The 27,716-nt window shown below is 38.4% G+C and overlaps 1 protein-coding gene across 2 annotated transcripts in view; it reads left to right on the forward strand.

Moving 5' to 3' along the window:
• ankrd11 (ankyrin repeat domain 11) overlaps positions 1-27,716 on the forward strand; it is a 162,875-nt gene that overhangs the window by 95,121 nt on the left and 40,038 nt on the right. For both annotated transcript variants that reach the window (XM_081358790.1, XM_081358791.1), the window contains exon 3: positions 25,539-25,684. In XM_081358790.1, the coding sequence (XP_081214916.1) occupies positions 25,598-25,684 (87 nt within the window). In that variant the 5' untranslated portion in view covers positions 25,539-25,597. The remainder of the gene's footprint in view (positions 1-25,538; positions 25,685-27,716) is intronic.

Below are 27,716 nucleotides of genomic sequence, written 5' to 3' on the forward strand. Positions count from 1 at the left end.
ACATTTAAATGGTGGCTGTCATAAAAACCTGCCAGATTTATTCAAACATGCATTAAATATTGAAGAGCATTAAAAATTATAATGAATATGTAATATGGTGCCTATATTTAGCAAAATGCTCCTCTCTTCAGTTAATTTTTCTAGCTGACTAACGAGTTTATGGTCACTGGATATGGTTTTTCTGAGGTAAATGTGAGTTTACATGACATTGTTTACTGACGTCTTTCCACGGTTGAAACACTGATTGAGCGACTCCATGTCACATGATACGGACTTCGATAAGTTGTACGGTCTTTTAACACACTTTATAGATGCTCATTCATGTTTATTTCGCGCTGTAACTGGTATTATTAAGCCGGAAGAGAAGATCATGTGCTTCTCTCGAGCTGATCTCACGCCACAGCGCCAACACGTTATTTATGTTTTTGAATTTCATAAGAAAATGGACGTTATTTGAAATCTGAGACTTTTTTTTTTCGTGTCAATAGTAACAAAGCACAAAGATTATTGGGATGTATTGGATGGGATGTGCGCTACAATGTTCCAATCATTCATCAACTGAAAACAGGATGACTAGCGTAATCGATTCTTGGGATTTAAGAATCGATATCGGTTCGTAAAAATGAGAATCGATTAAAATCGATATTTCTTACCCAGCTAGAGACTCTCATCAGTGTTATTTCTTTCTCTGAATGCAATACTAGATTACTGCATATTGCACAGTACTATACTGTTGTGTAAAACAAGTAGGCCTATGTCGAAACAGTGTGTTTCTCCTGTCACACGAGCACATGAGTCTGTAGAGCAGTGCTGTATAAAACAAACCATTAATTAATTTAATATTGATTTTTCCTGTATAATTGATAGAGTAAATGTAGCATTCTGTGCAATACTAGGTATTCCATGCAGTCAGATGCAGTGTGTACACCAACCGTACATAGTACTGCAAAAATAGTGCAAGTATTTATAGATCAGGGTTTGTACAAGGTGCTTAAAGTGCTTGAAGTTTTTGAAGAGGAACTTGGAAAGTACTTGAATTATTGATTTTTTTTTTTTTTTTTTTTTTTTTTCTGGAAATAAAAACAAAATAATCTTTTTACCCAAAATTGATGCTGCAGCCCGTCTGAGATATAGATCTATGAGCTTGATTATTAAGTTTATGATAATTATATAACAACTTTCATTCTTCAGGTCAATCATGGAAAAAAAATACATTTGAATAAGGAAGTATAAGGATAGTATCCCATGCCTGACAGCGCTGGTCAATGGATTGATCTCTATGAAGTGAACCATCAGATACCATATATGTATATGTGTAATTTGAGTAAAAATATAAAAATAATAATAAAGATATTGTTTGATAAGTACTGATTGTAGTCTTCGAAATCCAAATAAGTAGTCCTGGAATTTCCTATTAAGAATCCGTGCGTATGTATAGAGTAGTGTGTCATCCCGAACATACTCTCTGATTGGTTATGATTGGACTGAGTGGTATAAGCTTGTAGCATTGATGTCGTTCTTTAGCGCTCACACACGTGCACGTGCTCCCTCGTCTCTGTGGTGAAGTATGATCAGACCGAGACCACGCTGCTAACTGTGAGCCGCTCTTATCCCCCTCCCTGATATTTAATATGCCACTTCTCCGGTCCAGTTTCCACTCCAGAGCCCGTCTGCTCCGTACACACACCAACACACACGCCTGTGTGCATGTGCAGTCATTCCTGCCGCTCTGTCCCCGCGCCTCAGAGACTCTATCAGGAGTGCACTGGAATAAAGGGTGTGTTTGCTGTGTGTCGTCTGCGTTCGAGGATCAGGTTTCACCACCATTCCTCAGTTTATACACCCTTTTTAGGGATCCTCCGGCGACTGCTCTGTTAGCCAATGGCTATGAAGTCTGTCTGGACCCAGACATTAATTAATCATGAGATTTGTTCTGGTATAATGGTTGTTCTGCTTTAGTTTAGTTTGTCCATATGCAGCTAGTTGAGTCGGTCTTAAGGTCATGTTTACCAGACACCAAATATAAAACCAAAATTGATAATAAAAACTGTTGTCACAAAGTCAATTCAAAGACACAGTTTACTCTGTTAAATGTTTAAGTCCACTTCCACGTAAGTCCACATAATGTTTAAGTCCACGTTTAAGTTAAAACACAAGTGGAGTCGCTGAATCCATAGTCATAAAAAGTCATAAAAATTGAATTTTCTCTATCATGGCAAAATTTAGACGAATAAACCAAAAGTAAGGCTGTACACTACATCAAATGGTGATTATGGATCAGTGTTTGTGAATATTAAACCACACAAAAAAGACGGTTTCATTTACTACACACTTTTAATCAGGTGTTTTCAGCATCTGCCGTCTCGCTTATTATGAAGACATGAACATCATCCGAGAGTCACTTCACCAGTATTTCACCAGTTCAGGCCCTTTAATGCAATATACAATATTTTTATTACAATATAATGTTTTATTATTAAATGCAGTCCTGTTTAGTTCCAGCAATACTAATAATTTGTTGTTACAACGAATCAAAAGTGACACTTTGAAGGGGTTAAGCTTAGAAATGATAACGTTCTCAGAGGCTTTTTACATGCTGACAGTCCAGCTGTTACTGTTAGCACACTTACTAAATAGTTAACTTATCCAGTCTGTTCCTCGTGAAGCCATGTGACTGTTGGCTTAAGTGCATCGCAACAGTCATAGAACCTTTCATTTTGTTTGTCACACACACACACACACACACACACACACACACACGAAATGAAAGGTTCTATGACTGTTGCGATGCACTTAAGCCAACAGTCACATGGCTTGAGGAACAGACTGGATAAGTTAACTATTTAGTAAGTGTGCTAACATTAACATCTGGACTGTATATTTGTGTGTGTGTGTGTGTGTGTGTACACTAGAGTGATTGGTTGTTTGGGAGTCCTTGTGTTGAAGACTGACCATGTAGCCATGTGACTGTTAGCATTGCAGCGCAGTCATAGAACCTTTCATTTCAGAAATGCTGCATTCTTAGTGTGTGTGTGTGTGTGTGTGTGTGTGTGTGATTGGTTGTTTGGTAGTCCCTGTGTTGAAGTCTGACCGTGGAGCCTGCGGCCCAGCCTCGGGGCACAGATGACAGGCGCTCTCGACACTCCTGTGCCCTGCTGTTATCCACTGCCTTTCACTTCAACAACTCTCACCTGAACATCTTTGGTTTACATGCATTTTCCCATCAAGAGATGCAACTATCACGGTTGAGGTTTTTGAATCTTTACACAGTTTTAGAAACTGTATTTTGCTTTGATTATGTGAACATGCATGCGTGTGCCAATCATTTTGAGACTAAATTCCTCCCACACAAATTAAGTAAAGTAAACATAAACTATAAATGTATCTGTTTTATCCCATAAACGCATAAAGATTGTGAATCACATTAATGCATTAGCGTGCCAGCTCTCCAAGGGCGTCAGCGGAGGTGGACAGCAGTTCTGGGTTTGGATTATGCAGGCATTCGCTTGTCTTTTGGTTCAGTTTTTAATGGCTCTACATTTGAGCTGAATATTTGGCTACATTCAGAAGTGGCCCAAATCATCTTTTTTGTTTTTTTGCTCGCTCATGTTACTCAGATCTGTTTTTACATAACTATTTGAACAGCATGAGCGCATGCATATATGGTCCTAATTCACATACAGGTCCGATGTTTTGTAATGCAACCTCTAAACAGCCATATCCAAAATTATGCTTGTCACTAAAATTGCAATTTTACACACCTGTAGTTTCTTGATCACTTGGTTAATGTGGAAGACGGCAGCGAAGGTAGTCAGAGGAGGAACCGTGAGATATTATATCTCATAAGTGTTATGATGACAGCTCTATACCAGTGAAACTATACGAGAGAAACTTTGCTCTCTCTCCTTATCCTCGTCTTCATCATCCTCATCGCCTGTGCATGAATCCACTAGCTTTCGCAGCACATCGCCTTATAAATGAATGCATAAACGCTGGCTTCAATGTCCTCCATATTTACTCACGAGTGACAGTGTTGCGTGCTGTATCTTTATTGCTCTTTTGCACATGCGGGTCATTTCAGGACTGGGACTGGGTCATACTCGAATCTCATATTGGCCACGTCAAGTCACCTCTATTCATATAGCGCTTTATGCAATACCAGTTGTTTCAATGCAGCTTTACAGTGATAAACAGAAAAATAATGATCAATAATGCAATCAGAATTCAATTCTGCTTTAATAATGTTTAACTTATATAGCGCCTTTCCCAAGCTCAAGGATGCTTTAAAGCAGCTCCAAAAAAAGTCAGGTCAGTGTTGATTCAGTTCAATATCTGTGTAGTGTTCATTAATTATGGCGTTATTATGAGTTCATCTGTAAAGCAGCTCTGCAGAAAACAGATGTCATAATCCAGTTCAGTTCTTATCAGGTCAAAAGTCAGTTTAAATAATGAAAGAAATGAATATGAACAATAAATCAGAATTGAACACTAAGGTTTGCAGTATGAGCGTGTCCTTTGACCTTCATACTTGATGTTTCTTCATTTGAATGAGATTGCATCAGTTCATTTGTGTGCTATGGTTATTTGTCCTCTTGAATTGTTGCAATAACACCAATATTTGGATCTGTGGACTGATTTCTGAGAGCCTGAGTGCAGCACACTGACTGAAAGATGAAGAAGCATGCGGCGTCCCACCCGCCCTCGCTCACGAGTTACGAGTTACTGTGACATGATTTGGCTTGGCATGGCCTATGGCACTGCATGGCTGCTCTGGCAAGGCTTGCATTTGTTTTTTGCCACTGTAGTGTCATGCTCTTGGGCACACAGAAGTGTGTTGCTGGAAAAGCATGCAGTGCCTGTCACTAAGTGTGTTATGCATGTGATTTCTCAGCTGTGTTGTAATGCATACATGCTCTTATGTGCTGAACACATTCACAGCTCAGATTTGCTGCAGTTTGTCACCTTTGACAGCATGCATAATTTTTGTTCTGATGTAGAAAATCTACAAAAGTTAACTAATTCTAGGCCTGTTTCAGTCGAATTCAGTCATTGTGGGAATTGAAAGTTGTTCGTTCATGTATATAAGCTCCAAAAATGGAAGACAATAGTCACAATTTCAATGCATTGGCCCTTACAGTATAAATGCAGCCTTATAGACCTGCCACTCTTCATTATTATTAATATTTATCAAACTACAATACTAACCAAAAGGGAAAAATGCTTAGTCCTTTTTTATTACTGACCGTTTAATTAAAAAGCAATGCTTTTTGGCTGAGAAATACTGTGGTGTGTGCAATAGTTTCACTTAAAGTGTAAATATTCCTCTTTTTTTACCCTACAGTATTCAGTTGTATATTATTTTTCACTTTAATATTGAAATTTCGGTCTGATTAGGGTCCAGTTCTTACTATTAACTGACGTTTGTCTCAATATACTCCTAATTACTGCTTATTAATAGTGAATAAAGTTACAGTAGTTGTAGGGATGTAGAACATGGTCATGCAGAATAAGTACTAATAAACAGCTAATATCCTAGTAAAATGCATGCTAATAAGCAATTAGTTAATAGTGAGATTTGGTGCCTAAACTTCAGTGTTACCAAAATCTGTTTGGAGAATTGTGAACTTGACTGGAATTGGTTTCGACTGAAACTTTGGGATTGTCTCAACCTAAATGGACAATACATTTTCTCAATTCACTTAACACATTGGCAGGTGTGGCACGAAGTTAATTTTAGACCCTGAGTTTATATGCAGGGACTGGAAGCAAGTGACAAATGGCTTCATTAACTTGAGCGGTGTGTAGCTGCCTTGTACAGGTCTCTTTATGTGCGAATCTTCTCTCAGGACTAATCCTTCCTGTCAATATGAGGACCCAGGTTATGCGTGTAATATATTATAGGGATCCTGTTCCGTCCTCTTCATGTTATCCCTCCATCTGCTCTCTCACTGGAGGAAAGTATGAGTATTCACATTTTTCATCATGATCTTTACATTGCTGACCGCTGAGATGATCTTCGCTGTTTGCTTAGCAAATGTGGGTTGAAAACAACTCAATTTGGGTTGTTTTCAACCCATGGGCTGGGTAAATATAGGACAGAACACATGTTGGGTTAATTTTACCCATCATACTGGGTTGATTAATTTTTACTATAGTACTAGCTGTCTTTAATTATTTTACTTAAATACCTGAATTAATGTAGATTAACTCTAAATGTAAAAAAAAAAAAAATACTCTACACAACCACTGGTTTGCATGATAATTCCTTTATTTTTTATCATATTTTACAGTATAGCGTATTTAATATATTTTTAAATACATATTGCCTACATTTTAAGCTTGTTTAACAAATATTAGAAGTAAAAATTAAACATTTAGAAGTAATTCAAGTGTAATGGACCAGTCTTTGTTGTCCCGTTTCCACCGTAACGGCACTGGATCTCGTGCCGGAGCTTTTATCATGTTTAGCGGGAAAACTTCTAACTTCAGACGCCGCCCTGCGTTTCACTCGTAGCCGAAATATGCTCCATAACCTGTCCATAAACAATCCGTGTACAGTTCTGAGAACATAATTCAACTTTCTAAGCGTTTTTGAATAAATTTTATGCAAGGGATCAGTCGTTTCCATCGCACCCCTGTATGTTGTTTTGCATAAAATTAAACGATATACAGAACAATAACAAATTTATAGATACAAAAAATGTACACAAACCTGTATTTTACTGAAGGCGCACCAATTTGATGGAGCTGCACTACTCTCTCCTGAAGTTATTAAAAGCAACCACTCTCTTACAGTGGTTGCAAAAAGTCTCCAATAAATAACTCAATCCCTGGGTTGTTACTTCTGACCCAGGATCTGGGTAACACGGAAACTACCCAAAAGATTTGGTTATGTCTGACCCAGGATCTGAGTAACACGGAAACTACCCAAACATTGGGTTGTTACGTCTGACCAAGGATCTGGGCAACACGGAAACTACCAAAAACATTGGGTTGTTATGTCTGACCCAGGATCTGAGTAACACGGACACTACCCAAAACACTGCGATGTTAATTACGTCTGACCCAGGATTTGTGGGTAAGTCAAGTCAAGTCAAGTCAAGTTTATTTATATAGCGCTTTTCACAACACAGGTTGTATCAAAGCAGCTTCACAGTAATAAATTAGAACAATACATCAATGTTTGTTTCTAGTGGAACGTCTACGTTTGGTAATGCTGATCAATAGTATTGTTGATTGATTAATTCAATTAAATATCCCCAAATATCCCCAACTGAGCAAGCCAAAGGCAACAGTGGCAAGGAACCGAAAAACTCCATCAGGTGACCTAGCCTAATGGAGAAAAAAAAAACTTGGGAGAACCCGGGCTCAGTCGGGGGCCAGTTCTCCTCTGGCGTTTATGAACTAGAGGTCGGATTTAACTGTAGGATTAAAAGTATTATATGAATGCCTGGCTGAAGAGATGCGTCTTTAATCTAGTTTTAAACTGGGAGAGCGAGTCTGAGCAACGAACAGTATCCGGAAGACTATTCCAGAGTTTTGGTGCTAAATGTGAAAATGCTCTCCCTCCTTTGGTGGACCTAGATATCCTAGGTATGACCAAAAGCCTCGAATTTAGTGACCTTAAAGAGCGCGATGGATTATAGGGCGATAGAAGATCCGTTAAATAGACTGGAGCTAAGCCGTTTAGGGCTTTATAAGTCAGTAGCAATACCTTGTAATTAATACGGGACTTTATAGGTAACCAATGTAGAGATGATAAAATCGGTGTTATATGATCATATTTTCTTGATCTAGTTAGAACTCTAGCGGCGGCATTTTGGACTAACTGTAGCTTGTTTATTGAGGATGCAGGACAACCGGCTAATAACGCATTACAGTAATCTAGTCTCGAGGTCATGAATGCATGAACTAACTTTTCTGCATCAGAAACAGATAGCATATTACGTAGCTTAGCAATGTTTCTAAGGTGGAAAAAGGCTGTTCTTGTAACATATGAAATATGATTTTCAAAAGACAGGTTGCAGTCTAATATAACACCCAGGTCTTTTACTGTAGAGGATGAAGTAACAGGACATCCTACTATGTTAAAGTTGTATTGTGAGAGGTTTTGTGGGTGGTTTTTTGAACCGATAAGTAGTACCTCTGTCTTGTCTGGATTTAATAAAAGAAAATTATGCGTCATCCAATCTTTTATATCTTTAACACACTCTGTCAATTTGGATAATTTAGCGTTTTCATCTGGCCGTGATGAAATATAGATTTGAGTGTCATCAGCATAACAATGGAAACTAATTCCATGTTTCCTTATAATATTTCCAAGTGGCAGCATATATATTGAGAATAATAGAGGGCCTAACACAGATCCCTGCGGCACTCCATAGTTTACTGGAGTTATGATAGATTTTTCTCCATTTAAATAAACAAAATGGTAGCGGTCAGATAAATACGATCTAAACCAGCTTAATGCTTGTCCTTGAACACCAGTATAATTTTGTAGTCGATCTAAGAGTATTGTATGATCTATAGTATCGAACGCAACACTAAGATCAAGTAAAACTAATATTGAGATACAGCCTTGGTCAGAAGCTAAAAGTAAATCATTTGTGATTTTAACGAGCGCCAAGTTCAGTGCTATGATGCGGCCTGAACCCAGACTGAAACTTTTCATAGGTGTCATTTTCTTGTAAGAAAGAGCCCAGTTGAGCGGACACAACTTTTTCTAGTATTTTAGACATAAAAGGTAGATTTGAAATGGGTCTATAATTTACTAGATTATTCGGATCTAATTGTGGTTTCTTAATGAGAGGTTTTATAACTGCCAGTTTAAATGTTTTTGGAACATAACCTAAAGATAAAGACGAGTTAATAATATTGAGGAGAGGCTCTTCCACTACAGGTAACACTTCTTTCAATAGTTTAGTTGGTATAGGATCTAGTAAACATGTTGTTGTTTTAGATGAAGTAAAAAGTTTATTTAACTCTTTTTGTTCTATAGTTGTAAAGCACTGCAATTGTTCTTGCGGGGTGATAATTGAGGCTGAATTATAAGGCGCGATTGAGGATTGAACGTTTACAATTGTGGTTCTGATGTTTTCTATTTTCTCAGTGAAGAACTTCATGAAATCATTACTACTAAACTGTAATGGAATATTTTGTTCAGGAGACATCTGTTTATTTGTTAGTCTCGCCACTGTGTTAAATAAGAACTTAGGATTGTTATGGTTGTTTTCTATTAGTTTGCGTTCTATTAGTTTTTGGTAACACAAAAACTACCAAAAAATTGAGTTGTTTACCCAAAAAATGTACCCAAAAGCCTTAACCCAGATTAAGGTAGAACAAAATAACCCAAGATTTTTTAGAGTGAGGAAAATAACGTCTGAAAAAGCTCCCCACCCCCTCCATGTAACACAGATCCATCAATCTGCAAGCTTCTCTCATTGGATAAGAGCTCTCATACACGCAGCACTCGTTTCAAAGCATTTAGACAGCCGTTGTAAACATACTTACCGTTTGTTGTTTTGGTTTTGCAGCCAGGCATAGGCCTAAGTGATGAAAACCATTCACATTTTGCAAGAAGTCTCTAAGGGAAAGTGGTTTGGCTGACCGTAACTGTGGACTGTGTGTGTTTAGGGTTTTTTCTCTCTCTGAGATTCAGGCCTCCCTGATTATTATCTAGTTTTTCCACAACATGGCGGCTGTAGATTCACTGTAGGATTACCTACAACCAGGCATATAAAAATCAGTTGCTAATGTGCACGATGCTTACATAAGCCGCCACAGGCGTTTGCCTTGAAAATCAGTGGGGAGGAATGTTATTATTCTAACAATCAGCTCTCGTTTTGTGATGTTTCCTTGATTTATCAACACATCACAACAGCCCTGCATACAAATGCACTGAAATATGACAATGTCCCCAATGGGGTTGTCACTATACCTCAGTCATTTCTCATGAAACCATTGAGCGTCGCAATACGAAGGCTTTATTTTGATAACCCAAAATGCACTAACATCAAATTGAGCTGGAAAGGTTAAGTCATTGTTGTTGTTCATTTAAAATGTTTTATTGCATATTTTTATTTAAACCTTTGGTGCAGCAAAGAATAGCACTTTGTTCATGTGATTTCTTCAATAATACCATTTGAAAAGCAGTGGCACTGCCAGTATTTTGAGGATTCGTTGTCGCAACAATACTGTAGCTTTAGGACTCGATACGCAAGTAGTCACATGATGCTTTTGAGACACGTGATACCAGGTGTAATCTGCATGTTGTGAATACCAAATGTGAGCAGAATTAAAATGGGAAACTTGTCCGTGCGAAAGGTTTTCCACACTTGCCTTTACAGTCAAACCAAAAATTATTCAGACACCAGATATAATTTTTTATATTTTTTTATACTAGTGTGTGCAGGACACTATAGTTCACTTATGTAAGTGAGAATAGCATAATAAAGTAAACTCTGACATATTATACACAAATATTCTCCATACAGTGACTACCAGTACAGGGTTTCCGCGGGGTCTTAAAAAGTCTTAAAAAGTCTAAAATTCTGAACTTTAAATTTAAGGCCTTAAAAAGTCTTAAAAACGGACAGATTTTCATCCTAGGTCTTAAATTTCATTTAGTTAGGTCTTAAAAAGTGTTTACCCTCGTTCATTTCCACAAACGTTGGCCGCAGAAATTAGAAATTATAAAGTAGCAAAAAAGTTTCGAGTTACAAAGCGGAGCTCTAGCAGGGGTCTCCAACATGTCGCTCGCGTGCTACCAGTCACTCGTGGCTTCATATGAGCTAGCTCGCCAGAGGCCGTTCACATATCGCGTCTTTTGCGCGCTCAAGTTTGTTCAAATGTAGGCGGGCGGCAAGCGCGCTCATAATTGAAGTGACGCGCTAATTTTTTTACCAGGCGCAACGAGATGAAAAAAAAAAATCTAAACTTTTCAGAATGCCACAAACGCACCACAGGTCATGTGACAGGAACCAACCAATCACCCCTTTCCATAACAACATTAAAAGCTCAGTCAACATGAAGGATGGGGGTGCACCCAAACACTACTAATAAATATAAGCTAATGTATAAATGTCAGTAATTTATCTTTTTTGACTCATTCTTTTTATATAAAAAAGATTTAAAGGCTGAAATATGAGGTTTATCTTTGTATAAAACCTTTTTTGTCAAAACTTTATTTGAACTTATTTGAACTTGTACTTGTACATGTTAGTAGATAATGTAGATAATGGTATTTTAATGTTTACGTAAACAAAAAGTGCATATTGATGCTAATCAATTTGTTATTTACTGTTTTTCGACATAAAACTTGTTGAATTGACTTCATTCTGTAGTATTAGTACTTTTTGAACAGGATTCTGTGATAACCATGATAATTTTGGTCATTTTAATCATCTCGTCATTTCCTCTCTAGTTATGATCAACTATGATCAACTAAAATCAACAATAATTGTGTTTTTATAACACAATTATTGTATATACAGTATAATATGCAAAAGTACAATTTTCTATTAAAAAAAATCTACCTCTCCCTCTCTCTCACACACACATCAGATAATCCTAGATAGATAGAAAGATAGATAGATAGATAGATACTCTAATGATCCCGATGTAACTATCTATCTAACTTGGATAATGCGTCGTGTAGGTCTTAAATTTCAATCTTTATGGTCTTAAAATGTCTTAAAAAGGTCTTAAATTTGACTTATTGAAACCTGCAGAAACCCTGCAGTAAATGTACACAAATATGGGAGCAAAAATTCCTCAGACACTTTGACATGAGCATGTTTTGCTGAAGTGTTTATTTTTTTAATTGCTAATGCGATGTTTTTACACCACAGACTGAACAAAATGATGCATTGCTTGGTAATTTGTTTGCCTAAATTGCTATCTAATTGTGTACTTAAATTTAGCAGCTGACAGATATTCAACATAATTCATGTGTGAGACAGTCTAACAGAAGGATGGACAAAACCAGTCAAATATCAGTTCTTCTCATATTTTATTTCTATTTTCTAAACTATAGCGAATAAACCCTGATAATGTGAGAAATGTTGAAGGTGTCTGAATACATTTTGGTTTGACTGTATGTCCACACATGTTCATTAGCGCTCCGGTCCTCCTCCTCCCCGTTTCTCTCTCGCTTCGCTCAGAAACACGTGCCCCTGCTCATGCGTTGCTAGGCAACAAGACGTGTGCATATCGTGCGTATGTATGCGTGTCAGCTATGATCTTTTCCCAGTTCTCTGGTTGTCTCTGAGATAGTCGGATCTATTTCTGCATGTGAAACAGAGGAGGGAGGAGTATAAGCGATGGAGAGAGAGAGATAAAGACATGTCTCTAGTTGGAGAATAACATGTCCGGATAGAGGGAGAGTGTTGAGTCAGAGTCTGTGTACACTTTCACCTCGCCGTCAGAAATGAGCGAGTGATTTCGAAGTTGCCTCAATTGGTGGCCCGCATTGAATCTGTGCACTTTTGTCACATTTTCCATGTTGATTGTCTGTGGAATTCTTTGTAATGCGTTTAATGACCAAAATTGTAGTTTTGCGGATTTCCAGTCCGCTTCCATGAGAGCATCCCCTCCTCCAATCCCACCGACTTTTAATAGCAATAAAGAGTGGTGCAGGTTTTACACCAGGACCCTGGAGACCAATTCCTTCAAGAATATCCTATTGGGTTTTTATAATTGGGTTTTTCGATTTATGTGTTCAATAAAGCCTATGTGGTAAACATAACTTGACGTAACGTTAATTACACACACCCATAGCGAATTTTGAAGCAGTTATTTTTAGGGATGCACAAGTATGAAAATTTTGTCCGATAACCAATAATTCTTTATATTTGAAAGCCGATAATCGATATATTGGCCATTTAAATTTTAATTTTTATATAATTTTTGAGAGCCTGATTACAAAAACAAAAGTCTCACTATTAAAAGCCACGTCCCAAGCACACAATTATAATGATCTCATTATAACTTTATGTAGCTGCACATGTTGCACTTAACTGGATTTTCCTTTTTCAAAGTGATTCTAATCATATTTCAAGCAATTCCATAATTCCTTATTTATCAGCTTTAAAAAAAATGTCAAGTTATGTTTACCACTGGCTTTATTGAACACATAAATCGAAAAACCCAATTATAAAAACATTTTATCTTAAACATTAAGATCTTAACGACAAACTTTCAAGTTAAAAGTTCGGTTTAACTTTAGGAAATTGACAAAAATATATCACTACTGTTCACTAAACTGTACTTAGTTGTATTAATAATAATATTTCTAAGGAATATCGTACAGCCAAGATATTGTTTCATCCTTGTTTAAAATTTATTCAGTTCTGTTGTGCAGCATCTTATTTGTAAAGTAAAAATGTTGTAAATGAATTGCTATGTTTTCATTTGTTTACATTTTAAAAGGTTGATTTAACTGTTAATGTTTATATAAAATTGCATTAAATCATAAAAAAAAAAAAAAAAAAAAAAAAGATCCCCCCCCCAAATTTTTTTTTAATGGAAACAGAATTTAGGGGGAAAATAAAATGGATTTCATTGGGCCCTAAATTAAAAGGTATTTAATTGTGAATATTTAAAGTTTACATTGATTCTCAAGGTCTAACAAATATATGGAAAGCATTTCCTTCCCCATTAATGGTAAATTAATCGTGGTAAATATCAAATACCTTATGATATGGGACAAAATATTGTGATAAAATTTTTGGCCATATCGCCAAGCCCTACTTTAAGGTAATGTTAATCAGTGCTGAAGTTACTATTATTGCTAACAGAAAGCATGATCAAATTAGCCTGTGTAAACTCGACCTTTTATTTAGAATATGATTCAAAATGCAATTAAAAGCATGAGGCTTTTTTTACAGGCGCTGCTTCCATTTGGGCTTCTTCATTAGCAACTACACGTTCCCAGAATACCACTGCTATTCCTTCACCACTATAGCACTTTCGTCTCTTTTCATTTATTTATTTATTTATTTAGTGAAAACAGCACGACAGACACATACATACAGCCTCCTCGCGTCACTGTGGAATAATAAAGGGAAACTGCAGGAAGAAAAGCGTGGCCTGCCGCCTCTCTTCTCCTCTTGTTTGTCTTCTTTCCTCTCGGCACAAAAGCCTCTAATCAAATGAATTGGTGTGGGTCAGGGTCTGCTCCACCATCCCATCCCACCGTTGCCTGGAAACGGCAGTGGGCCCGGCTGCCCTCAGCGCTGCTTTATTTGCACACCAAACAGGGCTCGGCGTGGCGGCCGCTCTTATATGAAATGTAAATAGGCTGTTACAGCACCAGAGCTCAGAGCGAACGCGCCACGCCTCGGAGATCCGTTCATTAAACTGCTCTCAGCAACACCTGGGAACCATCAAGGCCCTCGTTATATCCCACCATAGACTGTAAAAAAAAGATAGACGACGCATCTTCTATCTCTTCCATTGTAGAAAAGTGAAGCCGCTAAAGTCCAAATATGGCGCTGATTTGGGACCTGATTCTGCGCAGTAGTTGAACTTGAAGTGGAGCCGCTATATCAAGGTCCCGCCCACACTCACACACACCCTCGCAGAAACGGTTAGTACAGTTTACTGCAGATTAACTCATGTCGGTGTGAAATAAATAGTTATTGCAATGTAGAAATTAAAGTTGAAGCTCCAATCTCCCCCCAAAAAGGCTGTTGGTGCCTCAGTGATACTTCGTTTAGAGAAGCTGTCAATCACAGGTGTCAATCATGACATCACATTCTTGAAAACATCTACAAAAAATGTATTTGAAGTGTAATTTGGTTGTTTAGTTTCCCTCGTGTCCCATTAGACTTCATGGAGAGGCAGAGTTTATGAGCTATACTGGGACCAGCCACCGGGGGGGTGATCGATACTCTGGGTTTATGAGCTATACTGGGACCAGCCACCGGGGGGGTGATCGAGACTCTGGGTTTGAGCTATACTGGGACCAGCCACCGGGGGGGTGATCGAGACTCTGGGTTTATGAGCTATACTGGGACCAGCCACCAGGGGGGTGATCGAGACTCTGGGTTTATGAGCTATACTGGGACCAGCCACCGGGGGGCGATCGAGACTCTGGGTTTATGAGCTATACTGGGACCAGCCAGCGGGGGGGTGATCGAGACTCTGGGTTTATGAGCTATACTGGGACCAGCCAGCGGGGGGTGATCGAGACTCTGGGTTTATGAGCTATACTGGGACCAGCCACCGGGGGGGTGATCGAGACTCTGGGTTTATGAGCTATACTGGGACCAGCCACCGGGGGGCGATCGAGACTCTTGGTTTATGAGCTATACTGGGACCAGCCACCGGGGGGCGATCGAGACTCTGGGTTTATGAGCTATACGGGGACCAGCCACTGGGGGGCGATCGAGACTCTGGGTTTATGAGCTATACTGGGACCAGCCACCGGGGGGTGATCGAGACTCTGGGTTTATGAGCTATACTGGGACCAGCCACCGGGGGGGATCGAGACTCTGGGTTGATGAGCTATACTGGGACCAGCCACCGGGGGGCGATCGAGACTCTGGGTTTATGAGCTATACGGGGACCAGCCACTGGGGGGCGATCGAGACTCTGGGTTTATGAGCTATACTGGGACCAGCCACCGGGGGGTGATCGAGACTCTGGGTTTATGAGCTATACTGGGACCAGCCACCGGGGGGGATCGAGACTCTGGGTTGATGAGCTATACTGGGACCAGCCACCGGGGGGGATCGAGACTCTGGGTTGATGAGCTATACTGGGACCAGCCACCAGGGGGCGATCGAGACTCTGGGTTTATGAGCTATACTGGGACCAGCCACCGGGGGGCGATCGAGACTCTGGGTTTATGAGCTATACTGGGACCAGCCACCGGGGGGGATCGAGACTCTGGGTTGATGAGCTATACTGGGACCAGCCACCGGGGGGGATCGAGACTCTGGGTTGATGAGCTATACTGGGACCAGCCACCAGGGGGCGATCGAGATGCTTTGGCTTCACTTTTCAGGACTTGTGCGACACGTTTGTACCCGACACATGTCCATGTTCCCGATGCAACTATACTGGTGCAAAAAGATGCATGTGCTGGTTGAGTTTGGTGAAGTCGAGCTTAAGGTGCTGTCAAAATTCACTCATTCCAATTAGCGCTGTCACATAATAATTTGAATTTTGAAATTTTTTTGGAATTTTTGTTTAAAAAAACTGCACATTCAAATGCAAAAACCGTGTCGCGTGCCAAGAGGCGCGCGAGACATGACGATGGCATAGCTGAAGCATTTTGTTTTGTTAGCTGATCCAGTATACATCAGGTGTGGCTGCGTTGTTCGTTTGAAAAATGGCGGGAAAAGGCTTCCTGCTACGAAAACCCAATAAATTGACGAACAATATGTAGATGTAGTGAGTAGAAGTGAGTGTTTCTGAATGTCAGTTTGCCCTTTTGTGTTCATGTAGTAACGTTACATTACGCTTGGCGTGTTTTCTTAGGTTACTGATGCGCTTACACAGTTTAATGCACTATTTTGTCTTTGCATGCACATTAAGGAAATTATATTTGATTTAAGAACAATTGTTTCAAAAGTTAATGCACTTTAAAATTTCAATTTCAATAAAAGATGCGATGCTTGATTTGGTTTATATTTGCTTATTGCACTCGCTTGCGCCCTCTTGTGGACATAGGAGACAGTAAAGTACTTTTTTCCTCTAATATTAAGTATTGCCTTTAGAATTCGAATACAATTTGAAATTTGCTAATATTTAAGAAATAAATTCGAATTTAGCTTTTCAGCCATTTTGACAGCCCTAATTCCAATAGGAATCCTCGCGATCGGGAGAAGAAACTCACTATGCAGATTAGGTTTGTTCAAATTGGTAATGCAAACCAAAAGAAAGCTGATTGGTTTGAAAATGTCTTCTGTTAGCAGTCATGAGACATCTTTCTTTACGAAATATCTTTCAATTTTTTTTATGTTCATTCATGTTTATTTTGTTCTGTAACGTAGTAAAGAGGAAGGAATTTATCACGTTAACTTCACTTTGAATTTTGTGGGGGAAAAAGACAGAATTTGAAAGCTGAGATTTTGTTTCATATCAGAAGTAACAAAGCACAAAGCTTATTGCGATTTATTAGACATTCATGATGAAACCTGAAAAGTGACACACAGTCTCTGTTCAGCTTTCTCTTCATATATAAATAAATGCAGAATCTAGCCGATATGCATTTCCCATAAGTTCGTGAATAAAAATGAAAATGTGAACAAAAACAGCCTATTAAATCCCCTTATTATCATAAAAATTATGGGTAATTAAAGATTATGAGGGAACTTTATGACCCTGTTCATCAAAATGATGGACAATCCTGATGTCTAATGCGACCTTTACAGCTGATTGGTCTGTTGTTTGTGAATGTTTCTGAGATGAGGACGACCTCGAGCAGTTGTGATGTCACTGTAGACACCAGGAAAGAGGCCAGAGCTCATGTGATGCACATGAACACACACACACACTCATTTCCACGCTGACTCGATGCAGTGCGGCCCTTTTCCGCTGACAGACAGATGCACTAAACACCAGTGAACGTGATGACATCGCCCGACGTTACCATGGTGCAGAACTGGGGCATTGTGGGCCCTTTTATCTCAGCAGGAGGAACCGTTTCCAAAGCAGCCCATAATACTCATACTGTGCAGCAGCGATTGTGTGAGGAATGAGGAAGAACTGGACCGAGGCAACACACTGCGATGGCCCCTGTGTGACCGCAGAGGGAGGATCGCTATTGATCGATGCATGGAGAAATATTAGTTTGAGCTGAGAGTTCAGGTGCAGAGGCATTTCTTCTCAGTGTCTCTCCAAACATGCTGACAGGAAATGGCTGGAAATGCTGTTATGATTATATGTGCTGACTAAACTATAATGTGGCCAGTGGTCGAGCGATACTGGTTTTTTGATGGCCAATGCCGATATCTTTAGAGATCAGGGTTGCCGATACAAAGCCTATATATAATTTATATTTATTTTAATTCTTTTTTCAAAAATACGTATTTAAAATAAACATATCTAAAAAAAATTTGTATATATTATTAATAAATATTTGTCATTTATCTCATTTTCCCCCCAATTTTAAAGACCATATCTATGCATGAGAAATTGGCTGACAGTCTTTATAAGATTTAAGACAATATTCCCAAAATGATCACTGTAATGTCACTAATAATTCGATGCATGAGACGTGATCTCAGATGTGAGAATACTGACTCGTTTGAGCATAAAAACATGCAGTGTACCTGCTTTGCATTTAGTCTTTTCTGGCGACTCCTGTAGATCTGGCGATACTGCATTTGTGCGAGCATGCAGCAAACATATTTTTGGTATCACTTTACTTAAAGCCCTTATGTATGATGCATTATAAAAATATTCATAATGTACAAATAATGCATAAAATCTTTTCATAAATAATTGTATCCAAAGTTAAAATGCATTATAATATTTGCAGATTCTGAAATTGGTTGTTTATCATGTGTTTTAGTGTATTGTACTTTCTAAAGGTGTGTTCAATGATTAGATAAGTTTTATAATGTATTATTACAGTTATTCTTGAGACTATACAATGCAGTATAAGGTGCATTACAAGGCATAATTAATGCATTAAAAATACTTTTATAATGCATCTCATAAAATCTAACCATTAATAAGAAGTAATACAGAAAGTTGCTTAAATTAAGCATTTATTGAACAACACAAGCCTCTCCAATCAGTGCACTTGTATAAAAAAAAAAATATATGTATATGTTATTAAATACACATACAGGTCATCAAAAATCTAAACTGTCAAATAAACTTTTAGATGATTGCGCCCGCCTATTAATCGGTCTAATTTGCAGAACAATCAGCCGATGCCGATTCATTAAAAAAATGCCACAAATCAGTCGACCTCTAGAAAACACTTTTATAATGCATTATACATAAAGGCTTTAAGGAAAGTGTTATAGTGTTTTATAGTCTTATTTTTCTCTGAAAGAACAGCCATGTTATGTTGGTTTGTTTTCCTATCTGAATCTGTGTAGTTTGCACATGTGCTTGTGACGGGCCGGTGGAAGCAGGAGATTAGAGGGAGCTTTGTGTTCCCGGCGGAGCAAAGGCAGGACTGCCCCGTCAGCAGGCTCGCTGTCTAACCACTGACCCAGGGTCAGCCTCAGCAAACCGAGAGGGCCAACATTCCTCCCAGACTAATCCCATGACCCAGAGCCAGCCATCCACTAACAAGGCCTATCTATCAGCCCATCATCTATAGCTGGAAAAATGCAGCGGTTGAATCTGTATGTGGAGCCTGTGACCTCTCCAATAAAGACTAGAGTTGTTGTGATACGAACATTTCGATACCATGTTTCATATCACATTGCACCTGGTTTGGACATGTCAACTTATTCTGCTCTACATAATAGGGACCTGTGAAATCTGTTTTATTTTTTCCCAAATTTCTTTTTTTCTGGACTGGTTAAATTCTAGTAATCAAAAAGCATGTCTAATTAATTGAAGTCATGATATGTATACAATTTCACAGCAATCTATAAAAGGTTTAACAAAAATGTACTATGAAATGTTTTTTTTTTTTTTCTCAAATTCTGTTTTCTGTTTTAAGTTTTCTGGATACCATTTTAATTGTTTAATTTAATTTCTAACTTTTTTTGTCAAACAAAATGCTGCACAAAAATTATTTGCAATAATAATAATTATTTTTTTATTAATGTTAGTATTATTACACTGAGATGTAGCTAAATTCTACTCTACAACAGTGGTATATTTTTGTCATACTTTCCCCAAGTTAAACTGAGCTTTTATTTTGAAGGGTTGCCATGAAGACCTTTGAGTTTTTATGAAATGACGATAGTTTTTCTCAAATGAAGCGGTAAAATGCTGATGAAGTGACTCTCAGAGCGGCTCTGAAGATGAAGTTCATGCATTCATGTCCTCATATAGGCTGAAAACGTCGTAAATGAAAAGTGCATCTGCGTCATTCGTTCACACAGAGACAGGATATTTTGCTGTTTAATGTTCTCAGACACCAATCTATAGTGCAATTTAATTTAAGTGTAGTGACCTGCTTTTTATTTATTCATCAAAAATGTTGCAAATTCCATTTTTATGAGCGTTTTTTGCATCACGGAAATCATAGGGCTCTATATATACAGTCTTGAAAACTGAGGTCTGCTTTGGTGAAAGTTCCTGAACAATCAGCCAGGATTCAGACGAATGCGAGACCGCTACAGGGAATATGTCCAAACTTGCACACACACTGTTGTTGTGTGTTTGTGCAGAAGGAAACGGATGCAGGGAGAAGTCAGGATTAGGCCTTGTGTCGTCTGCTCCAGCTACAGTAGAGTACAGTGCTAAAAGTAGACCTCATATGTGATGAATTACAGCTGGCTGCAGGCAACAACAACAAAAAAAAGCCCGCTTTGTCTGACACAAGCACCCACACTGATGGCAGATGCGCAGCAGCTTTTGATTGGGCTGGAAAGCAGAGGAAATGAGCCGTGTATCTGGAATGGATGTTGTTGTGTTTCTTCTCTGGGTGCCGTTCCTCTGTGTGTTTCTTTTCCTGCAGAAACGCTTGCAGAACACACACACGTTCACAAGCAGGGTGCACAAAAACACACATTCCTTAAGCAGACACATTATGCTTCATGTACGTTCATGTACGGACGGTTTTTGAAGATTTCCAACAGCCTGTTGAACTGTGAATCTCACAGCTGAGCTAACATATAAAAGCAGTTGAATGGCCTGTGGTGGTTTTGATCATTGCTTGGACAAGTTTTGTTCTAGAACACATGCACATGTTTGTGTGCCTCTTCCACACCACATTTGTTTATCCCCATTTGAGCCTGACCTTTCGACCACTTCGAGGTGTGGGAGACAACAGAAGAGCAGTATTGTGTGTATGCGCGTGTGGTACGTTAGCTGGAGATATAAATAGCTGTCTTTGAATAGAGAGATGGCTGTGGTGAGTGCCAGTTTTCCAGGCAATGGCCAGTCACACAAACTGCCCTCACGACACGCTTTTTGTTCAGCATACACAAATATTTGTTGATCCAAGCATCATTACCCAGACACATTAGATTGACGCGTGCGCACAAAATTAAAGCTGCAATATGTAGTTTTTTCGCTGCTAGGGGTCGCTAACCTCTTACAATAACAAAAGCCGCGGTTGATGACGCATAAGCGGAGTTATGGAACTTGCCGTCATGCTAATGGACCTAATAATGTTTATGGATGAGTGAATACACTGATGTTTTTAACATGACTGTGGAATGAAGCAGGGCGCGAGTGCTAATGAGAGATATCAGCGCCACACGCGAGTCCTGCGGATATAAATGAAAGGACATTTCATTCTACCGAACTAACTTACCCGCAAGTGCTGAATAATACTCACACAGGTCAGTTTATTAGACGAATGAAACTTGTGAGGTAACACAGCGCTGTTTCGCTTGCTTGACACTATCACACTAAACAGCATTTGAGTGAGTTGAAAGTTATAATGTTATTCTATGTGTTAGTTTGTCTGTATGAGACTAGCAGTGAGCTAGATAACATTAGAATAACATACTGATCAATCATATTCTAACATTTCATCATGTTGAGCTATATAACATTGATTAGTTTTATGTACATTTGCTCACCTGTCTAATAAATACAAGAGCGGCGTCTCAAGTCAAAGTTAAGTCGCGGACGCTAGCTCTCAGCATCTCGAACGCCACGCCGAAATTGATCCTCGTTTTATTTCTCCTTTTGTCCCAAAGTCTGCTTGCCATGGTCCATAATGAACGAAACAGCAACAGCGTGAGCGCGCCGCTAGACGTAACGCAGTTTCCACGTCTGTTGCCATGGTTACTATGGCAGTTCGAGCGGAAACCAGGGATTACGCGGATGTTACGTCATTGACAAGCGACAAGTGAACAGGGATGAGCCATTATTTAAAATTGGAATTTCTCTGAAATTAAAAATCTTTGGGAACTTGTACACAACTGCAGGAAATATATCACACTACGTGGTTTTTGGATATTTTATTACAAAATTCTTACATATGGTAGCTTTTCTCGGCGAGTATCCTCGTAAACAGTCAGTTATGTGTTGTAAACAAGTGAGAAAGAAAACGGATGCGTATCATTATATTGGATCCGTGCGTTCGTCTTAAAGGGACAGCAGCCTAATAAACCCGCAGCTGTTTGTCACCAATGGTGATCAAACAACAATAGTAGAGATGCACCGATTGATCGGCTGGTGACCGGAATTGGCCGATTTTCACGTGATCGGCCGTAACCGGCGACCGGCCGGTCAGTCTGACAAATGCCGATTTTATGCCGGTCAAATGCACTCGGGCGCCGCATGATTAACATCGCGCAACATCAGCATCACACGTGCACACGGAGCACATGTAGAAAACCTCGTGAATTACGTCCGTTCAGACCGCAAGCGAGTATTTTTTTTCGGCGTGCATATGTTAATCAATGAGTGCTTTTACAACGGGAGCGGGAGCAGCGCGTGAGCTTCAAGCAGGAGCGTCGCGAGCGGTCGCGAGCAGTGAAACGCGTGTTTCGGCGCCGAGTCTATTTGCTGCACTGCTCGCGCTCAATTAAAGGGAAAGCACACTTTTGATGGAAAATAGCCTAAATAGGGTTTCACAAAAAAAGCCCAAAATGCACAGAATTTGTGTGTTTTAACAAGAACTGGAGTAGGCTATGTCAGAAAAGAAAACAAAGACTAACATTTTGTACCCATTTAAACTTGTTTTACTATTCAGTTTGTACAAGTGATTGCAATAGGCCTGTGTGTGTGCTTTGAGAAATGTCTTTATACTGCAAGGCTATATTTATTTTATTTTTTATTTATATATTATTTTATTGCCATTCCCTGTTTTCATACAGGCGTTTCGTTTGCTAAATACATATATAAAATTATTGGATATTGAATGTGAAAAGGAAATGGTTCTTCCACAACACTGCACTTTAGATGTGTGTGAACTATGCAAATTGTAAAATGTTCTATTACAGAAAAGATATAAAATAAATATTTGTGTGTGCTGTAAAGTGGTTAGAAAAAATGAAATCGGAATCGGCTAAAATCGGTATCGGCAGGTCAAACTCAATGAAAAATCGGAAATCGGAATCGGCCCAGAAAATTGTAATCGGTGCATCTCTAAACAAAAGAGTACCTTTAAAAAAGATAAATTGTATTAATTATATATATCATAATTAGAGCTATTCAAATCATCTGGTGAGATTGTTTTTATAACAAAATATTGCAATGTTACGTTTTTTCCCCCAATATTGTACAGCCCTAATACACTTGGTTAAACTCCTCCATCGAGGGTGATTAAGTCACCCGTCATGTGCACTTTCACAACATTTGGGTATGATTGCAGTTCACGTGACGTTTCTTGCAAATTGAATGTGTATTATAGAGATTGTTTGTTTCCTAAGTGAACCCACATGCTAGATGTAAAATTGCAACAGGGCATCTTCGATCTACAGCCGTGCTGTGGGAACGTTCAGGATAGAAATTGCTCCCAAATGAGTAGAAAAAGATGACTGTGCTCCATTATAGACATTAAACCAATGCATTTGTTCAAAATACCATATTGTCAAAGCTTTGATGCAAAAACTTTGCATCGATATGGGTTGTCTGCGCACTATTTGCAATGCTATAGCGAATTGATTTCTCCCCTGTAATCTTGTGCAGCAGCCGTCTCCTCCCTGCAGTGCTAATGAATTGCAGTGCTCTTGCGCTTTAGTGTTTTATGTCTTTATCTTATCGTTTGCCGGGAGCTCTGATCTGTGTGTACGTGACTGTGTCCGGTTTGCTGTTTTGTTTATAAGCTTCTGAATCACCATGCTTGATTTATGGACTGTAAACAAGAGGAAAGAAACAGTATATATATATATATTTTTGGGTTTTTTTTTTTTTTTTTTTTCAGAAATGGTCTGAATTATATTGGGGTTTTTTTTAAAGGTTTTGCTTAAATTTGCAAATACCCCTGGGGGTGTATGAAAATGCAGTCAAAGCCTCAGTCAAAATCTTAGCTGGTGTTTGTAATTGTTTTCTTGTTTCACTGGATCAAATGCATTCTGGGGAACGATCCAGATTCTGGAACAGTGTTGGTGTTGCATTTAAAACATATATTGAATGTGTCATTTTTCCTTATGGGGAAAAAAAGATTTAGTTTTCTACAACTGATTGCAGATCAGTGTTATCAGATGAACTGGTCTACATTATCCTCACAATGGAAGACATAAATGATGCCATTTGTTGGCAGTAGGGCTGTCAAGTGTACAACATTTTGACTAATTGTGGTAGTGACTGATTTTATATAAATTGGAATGTTACAAAAAGTAAGTTTTTTATGATGAAACATTTTAAATGTGGGAATTATTTTATAAAGCTTTAGTGTATTCATTTAAATCTTTCATTCAAAAGGGTTTTTTGAGCACAGAGTGATACAATTTTGTTAGAAAATATTACCTTATTGAAAATAGATGTGTATTATTATAAATTTTAACACATTTTTGTACGTCTTTTTCCCATCTTTGAGTTTCTGTGTGTAATTAACAATGGTTATTTTAATGTGCCCCACATTCAAAATCTGGGAGATGCTGTCATCTCCTCTGCCATAGCAAGTCATTAGATTTATATGGTAATTTATAAATGCCAAAAATGTTTTTTATACAAATGAGAAGTGAAAATAAAATGCAACCAAATGCCCATTATGATGGTAATCTGAAGTGTGCTATAATCAGGTGATTTTATAATAATAGTGACACACTTTCTGACGACTGTTGAGGTTTTACTACTGTTTACATCCATCTAAAAGCCCTATGTAGAACATTAACAGATGTAATTCAGTTCTTCAGAAACTGTTATTAAGCTTATGAGATCTGTATCCTAAATTATATTTGTTTTTGAAGATATATTGCATTAAATGGCTTTGCAAATAAGCAAAAAATGCGGGGGAAAAATAGAGAACATTGTGTGTTGAGTTAAAGGTGCAGTGTGTGATTTTTAGTGCGCCATCTAGTGGTGAGGTTGTGAAGTGCACCCAACAGAAGTTATGGTGGCTGACAGGAAGTGATGTCGTCGTCTGAGACAGCAGAGAGTAGCCAGTTAAACAATGAGGTTTCTTTACAAAGTTAATTAAGAAATAATGTTTACTTTATTATTCAGTAAAACGATATGTTATTGCGAATATTATTGTTATTTGTTCATCATTGTGTCAGTGTTTTATTCGCTGACTTTAGCTCGCTTCTTATCATGAAGAACAACATAGTGAGGAAACGCGTTTGTCCGTTCAGGGCCACTGTAGATACATGTCGACCCGCTAATAAACATAACGCTTCATTATGTAAGGTCTTTATACGCCACTGAAAACACAGTTATGTATATGATATTGCATTTCTGTCTACAGATCCTCCTGAATATTACACAATGCACCTTTAAAGGAGCTTGACAGTGAAGTGCTAATGTGTGCTTCTCTTCTCTCTGTCTCACAGACGGTCGATGACGATGCGATGGAAGCGTGAATGAGGTTTGGCGTGGCAATAGCTGAACGATGCCCAAGGGTGGGGGTGCTAAAACCCCCCAGCTGGAGGACTTCCCACTCAACACCGACATGGTGGAAAAGCAGGGTGGGAAGAAGGTGAGGAAAATTGCTTTTATATTCACACACACACACACACACACACACACACACACACACACACACACACACACACACACGCACACACACTCTGCTGGTATAACCTCCTATAACCTCTCTAAGCTGATAAGTAGCAACCCATTGAATAAGGTTTATCCTAAGTCATGTCGTAAGAGCTACATATTCACATTGCTGTGCGATATTGGCCAAAAATTTTGGGATTTTCTCGATAACGATATTTTGTTGAGTGTGCTTATTGTGTTGGTATCTTGGCAGGTTTAGGACTGCTGTGGAAATCTGACTCCTGAAGTTTTTAATATTCTTTATGTTCTGTGTTGTGGTCAGAAATTATCTTTTTCAATAGGTTTAAATTAATTTTTTGTTTTACCTCGTATTGGCATTTTTACCTTTATAAAGCCACCTAATTAAATGTGTGCCTCATCTTTTGTGTCAAATTCTTACATTTAATCAATAAATTAAGTTAGAATAATAAGACACTATTGAGCTGTTACAATCAAATGAAATCAGTATCAACAAAATTCATCTTTGTAATGCGGAGGAAACACAGAAGCTGCATCTGAAGTGGCATTTAGATGCATTTACACAGTTTAATGCAGATCAGAGCGACATGAAAGCGTTTAACCTGTTGTTACACATGCATAAATAATGTTTGATGTCTTAATCATAAAACGTTGAATACTGATATAAAGATACTTTAAATGTGAAACTAAAATTAATAAGTTAAGTCAATGTTAATGAGTGAGTCATTGAATCATTCATTCAAACGATTTGTGCATTCAGTAATGAAACAGCCGTGTGTTGCTCAGAGATGCATATCTGTCCTGTGGTTTTGTTTGGAACTATTTTCATTGGCGAAATAGAGCAAAAACAGGCAATGTTGTGTCTAAAATGTAAGTCGTTTAATATTAACTTCTTGTTTATTGAAATGTTGTATAAAACCAATATCACGTTTTGTTATTGTACTGATATTCGGAGAAAAACGGCACTCTTCGTGTGATTAACTATATTAAATGATGCATAAAAGACATACAGAGGTATTTTTGCCCCCTTGAATATTGAGGGCATTATTAATGCATTTAATAGACTAAATCACGCAGTGTACACGTGCGCTCTCTGTGTTTTTGTAAAGTGAGAGACATGCTCGATAATGTCATATTGCACATCGTTAAAACGACAATCACGATATTATCGTAGACGATATATGGTGTGCTCACTTCAGCATTCAAACAAACTAAGAATGGACATCTTTAATTTGATTTTAAACAATCTAAACATTTTAATAATATTTAAAGTCAATAGATGATCATGCTAACTAATCATTCTACACTTATGTGTACATTTACATAGATTGCTTTTTACTCTTAGCCATCTGACTTAGTTTTTCATAAATTCTGACATAATTTGTGTAAATCATGCTGTTTCTCCGCATACTTTAGTGTGTCCTAAGTAGGGATGGGTACCGAAACCCGGTATTAAACGGGCCCCGGTGCTGAATTTTGAAATACCGCTGGATCGATAAGCTCGGACGTTATCGGTTCTGCTGTCGGTACTGGAGAAATTAAGAAAGTGCTATTGCTATTAAGAAATTATTATCTTGCTAATTTAATCTCGCCAGCCACTTCTATATATAATAATATTTAACCATTTGACTGTGATGCATTTTTGCTAAAGAGAGAGAGAGAGAGAGATCTTTAACGCGGAGCGACGGCGCGCACATCACAACAGTCCTGCTTAATGAGTGACGATGAGGACAGAACTAAACATTCAAATGGTTAGGCTACACTTTAGATCTTTGATATTAAACTAATTTTATTTTAGATTTAGATTGTGGCTTCCAATGATTATAAAAAAGATATTTGAGGTATAACCATTAAAAACTAAAGCCGCATTCATTCTGTTTAGCGCAACTTCCCCTCACAGCGGTGCGCTGTCATTTCTCCCTAAAACCCAAACGTAATGTCAGAATCTGCACGATCGGTGATTGTTGTAAAATGTGGTCTATACTGTTGCT

This window comes from Scardinius erythrophthalmus (assembly GCF_964197995.2).
Source record: "Scardinius erythrophthalmus genome assembly, chromosome: 2".
Lineage (NCBI taxonomy): Eukaryota > Metazoa > Chordata > Actinopteri > Cypriniformes > Leuciscidae > Scardinius > Scardinius erythrophthalmus.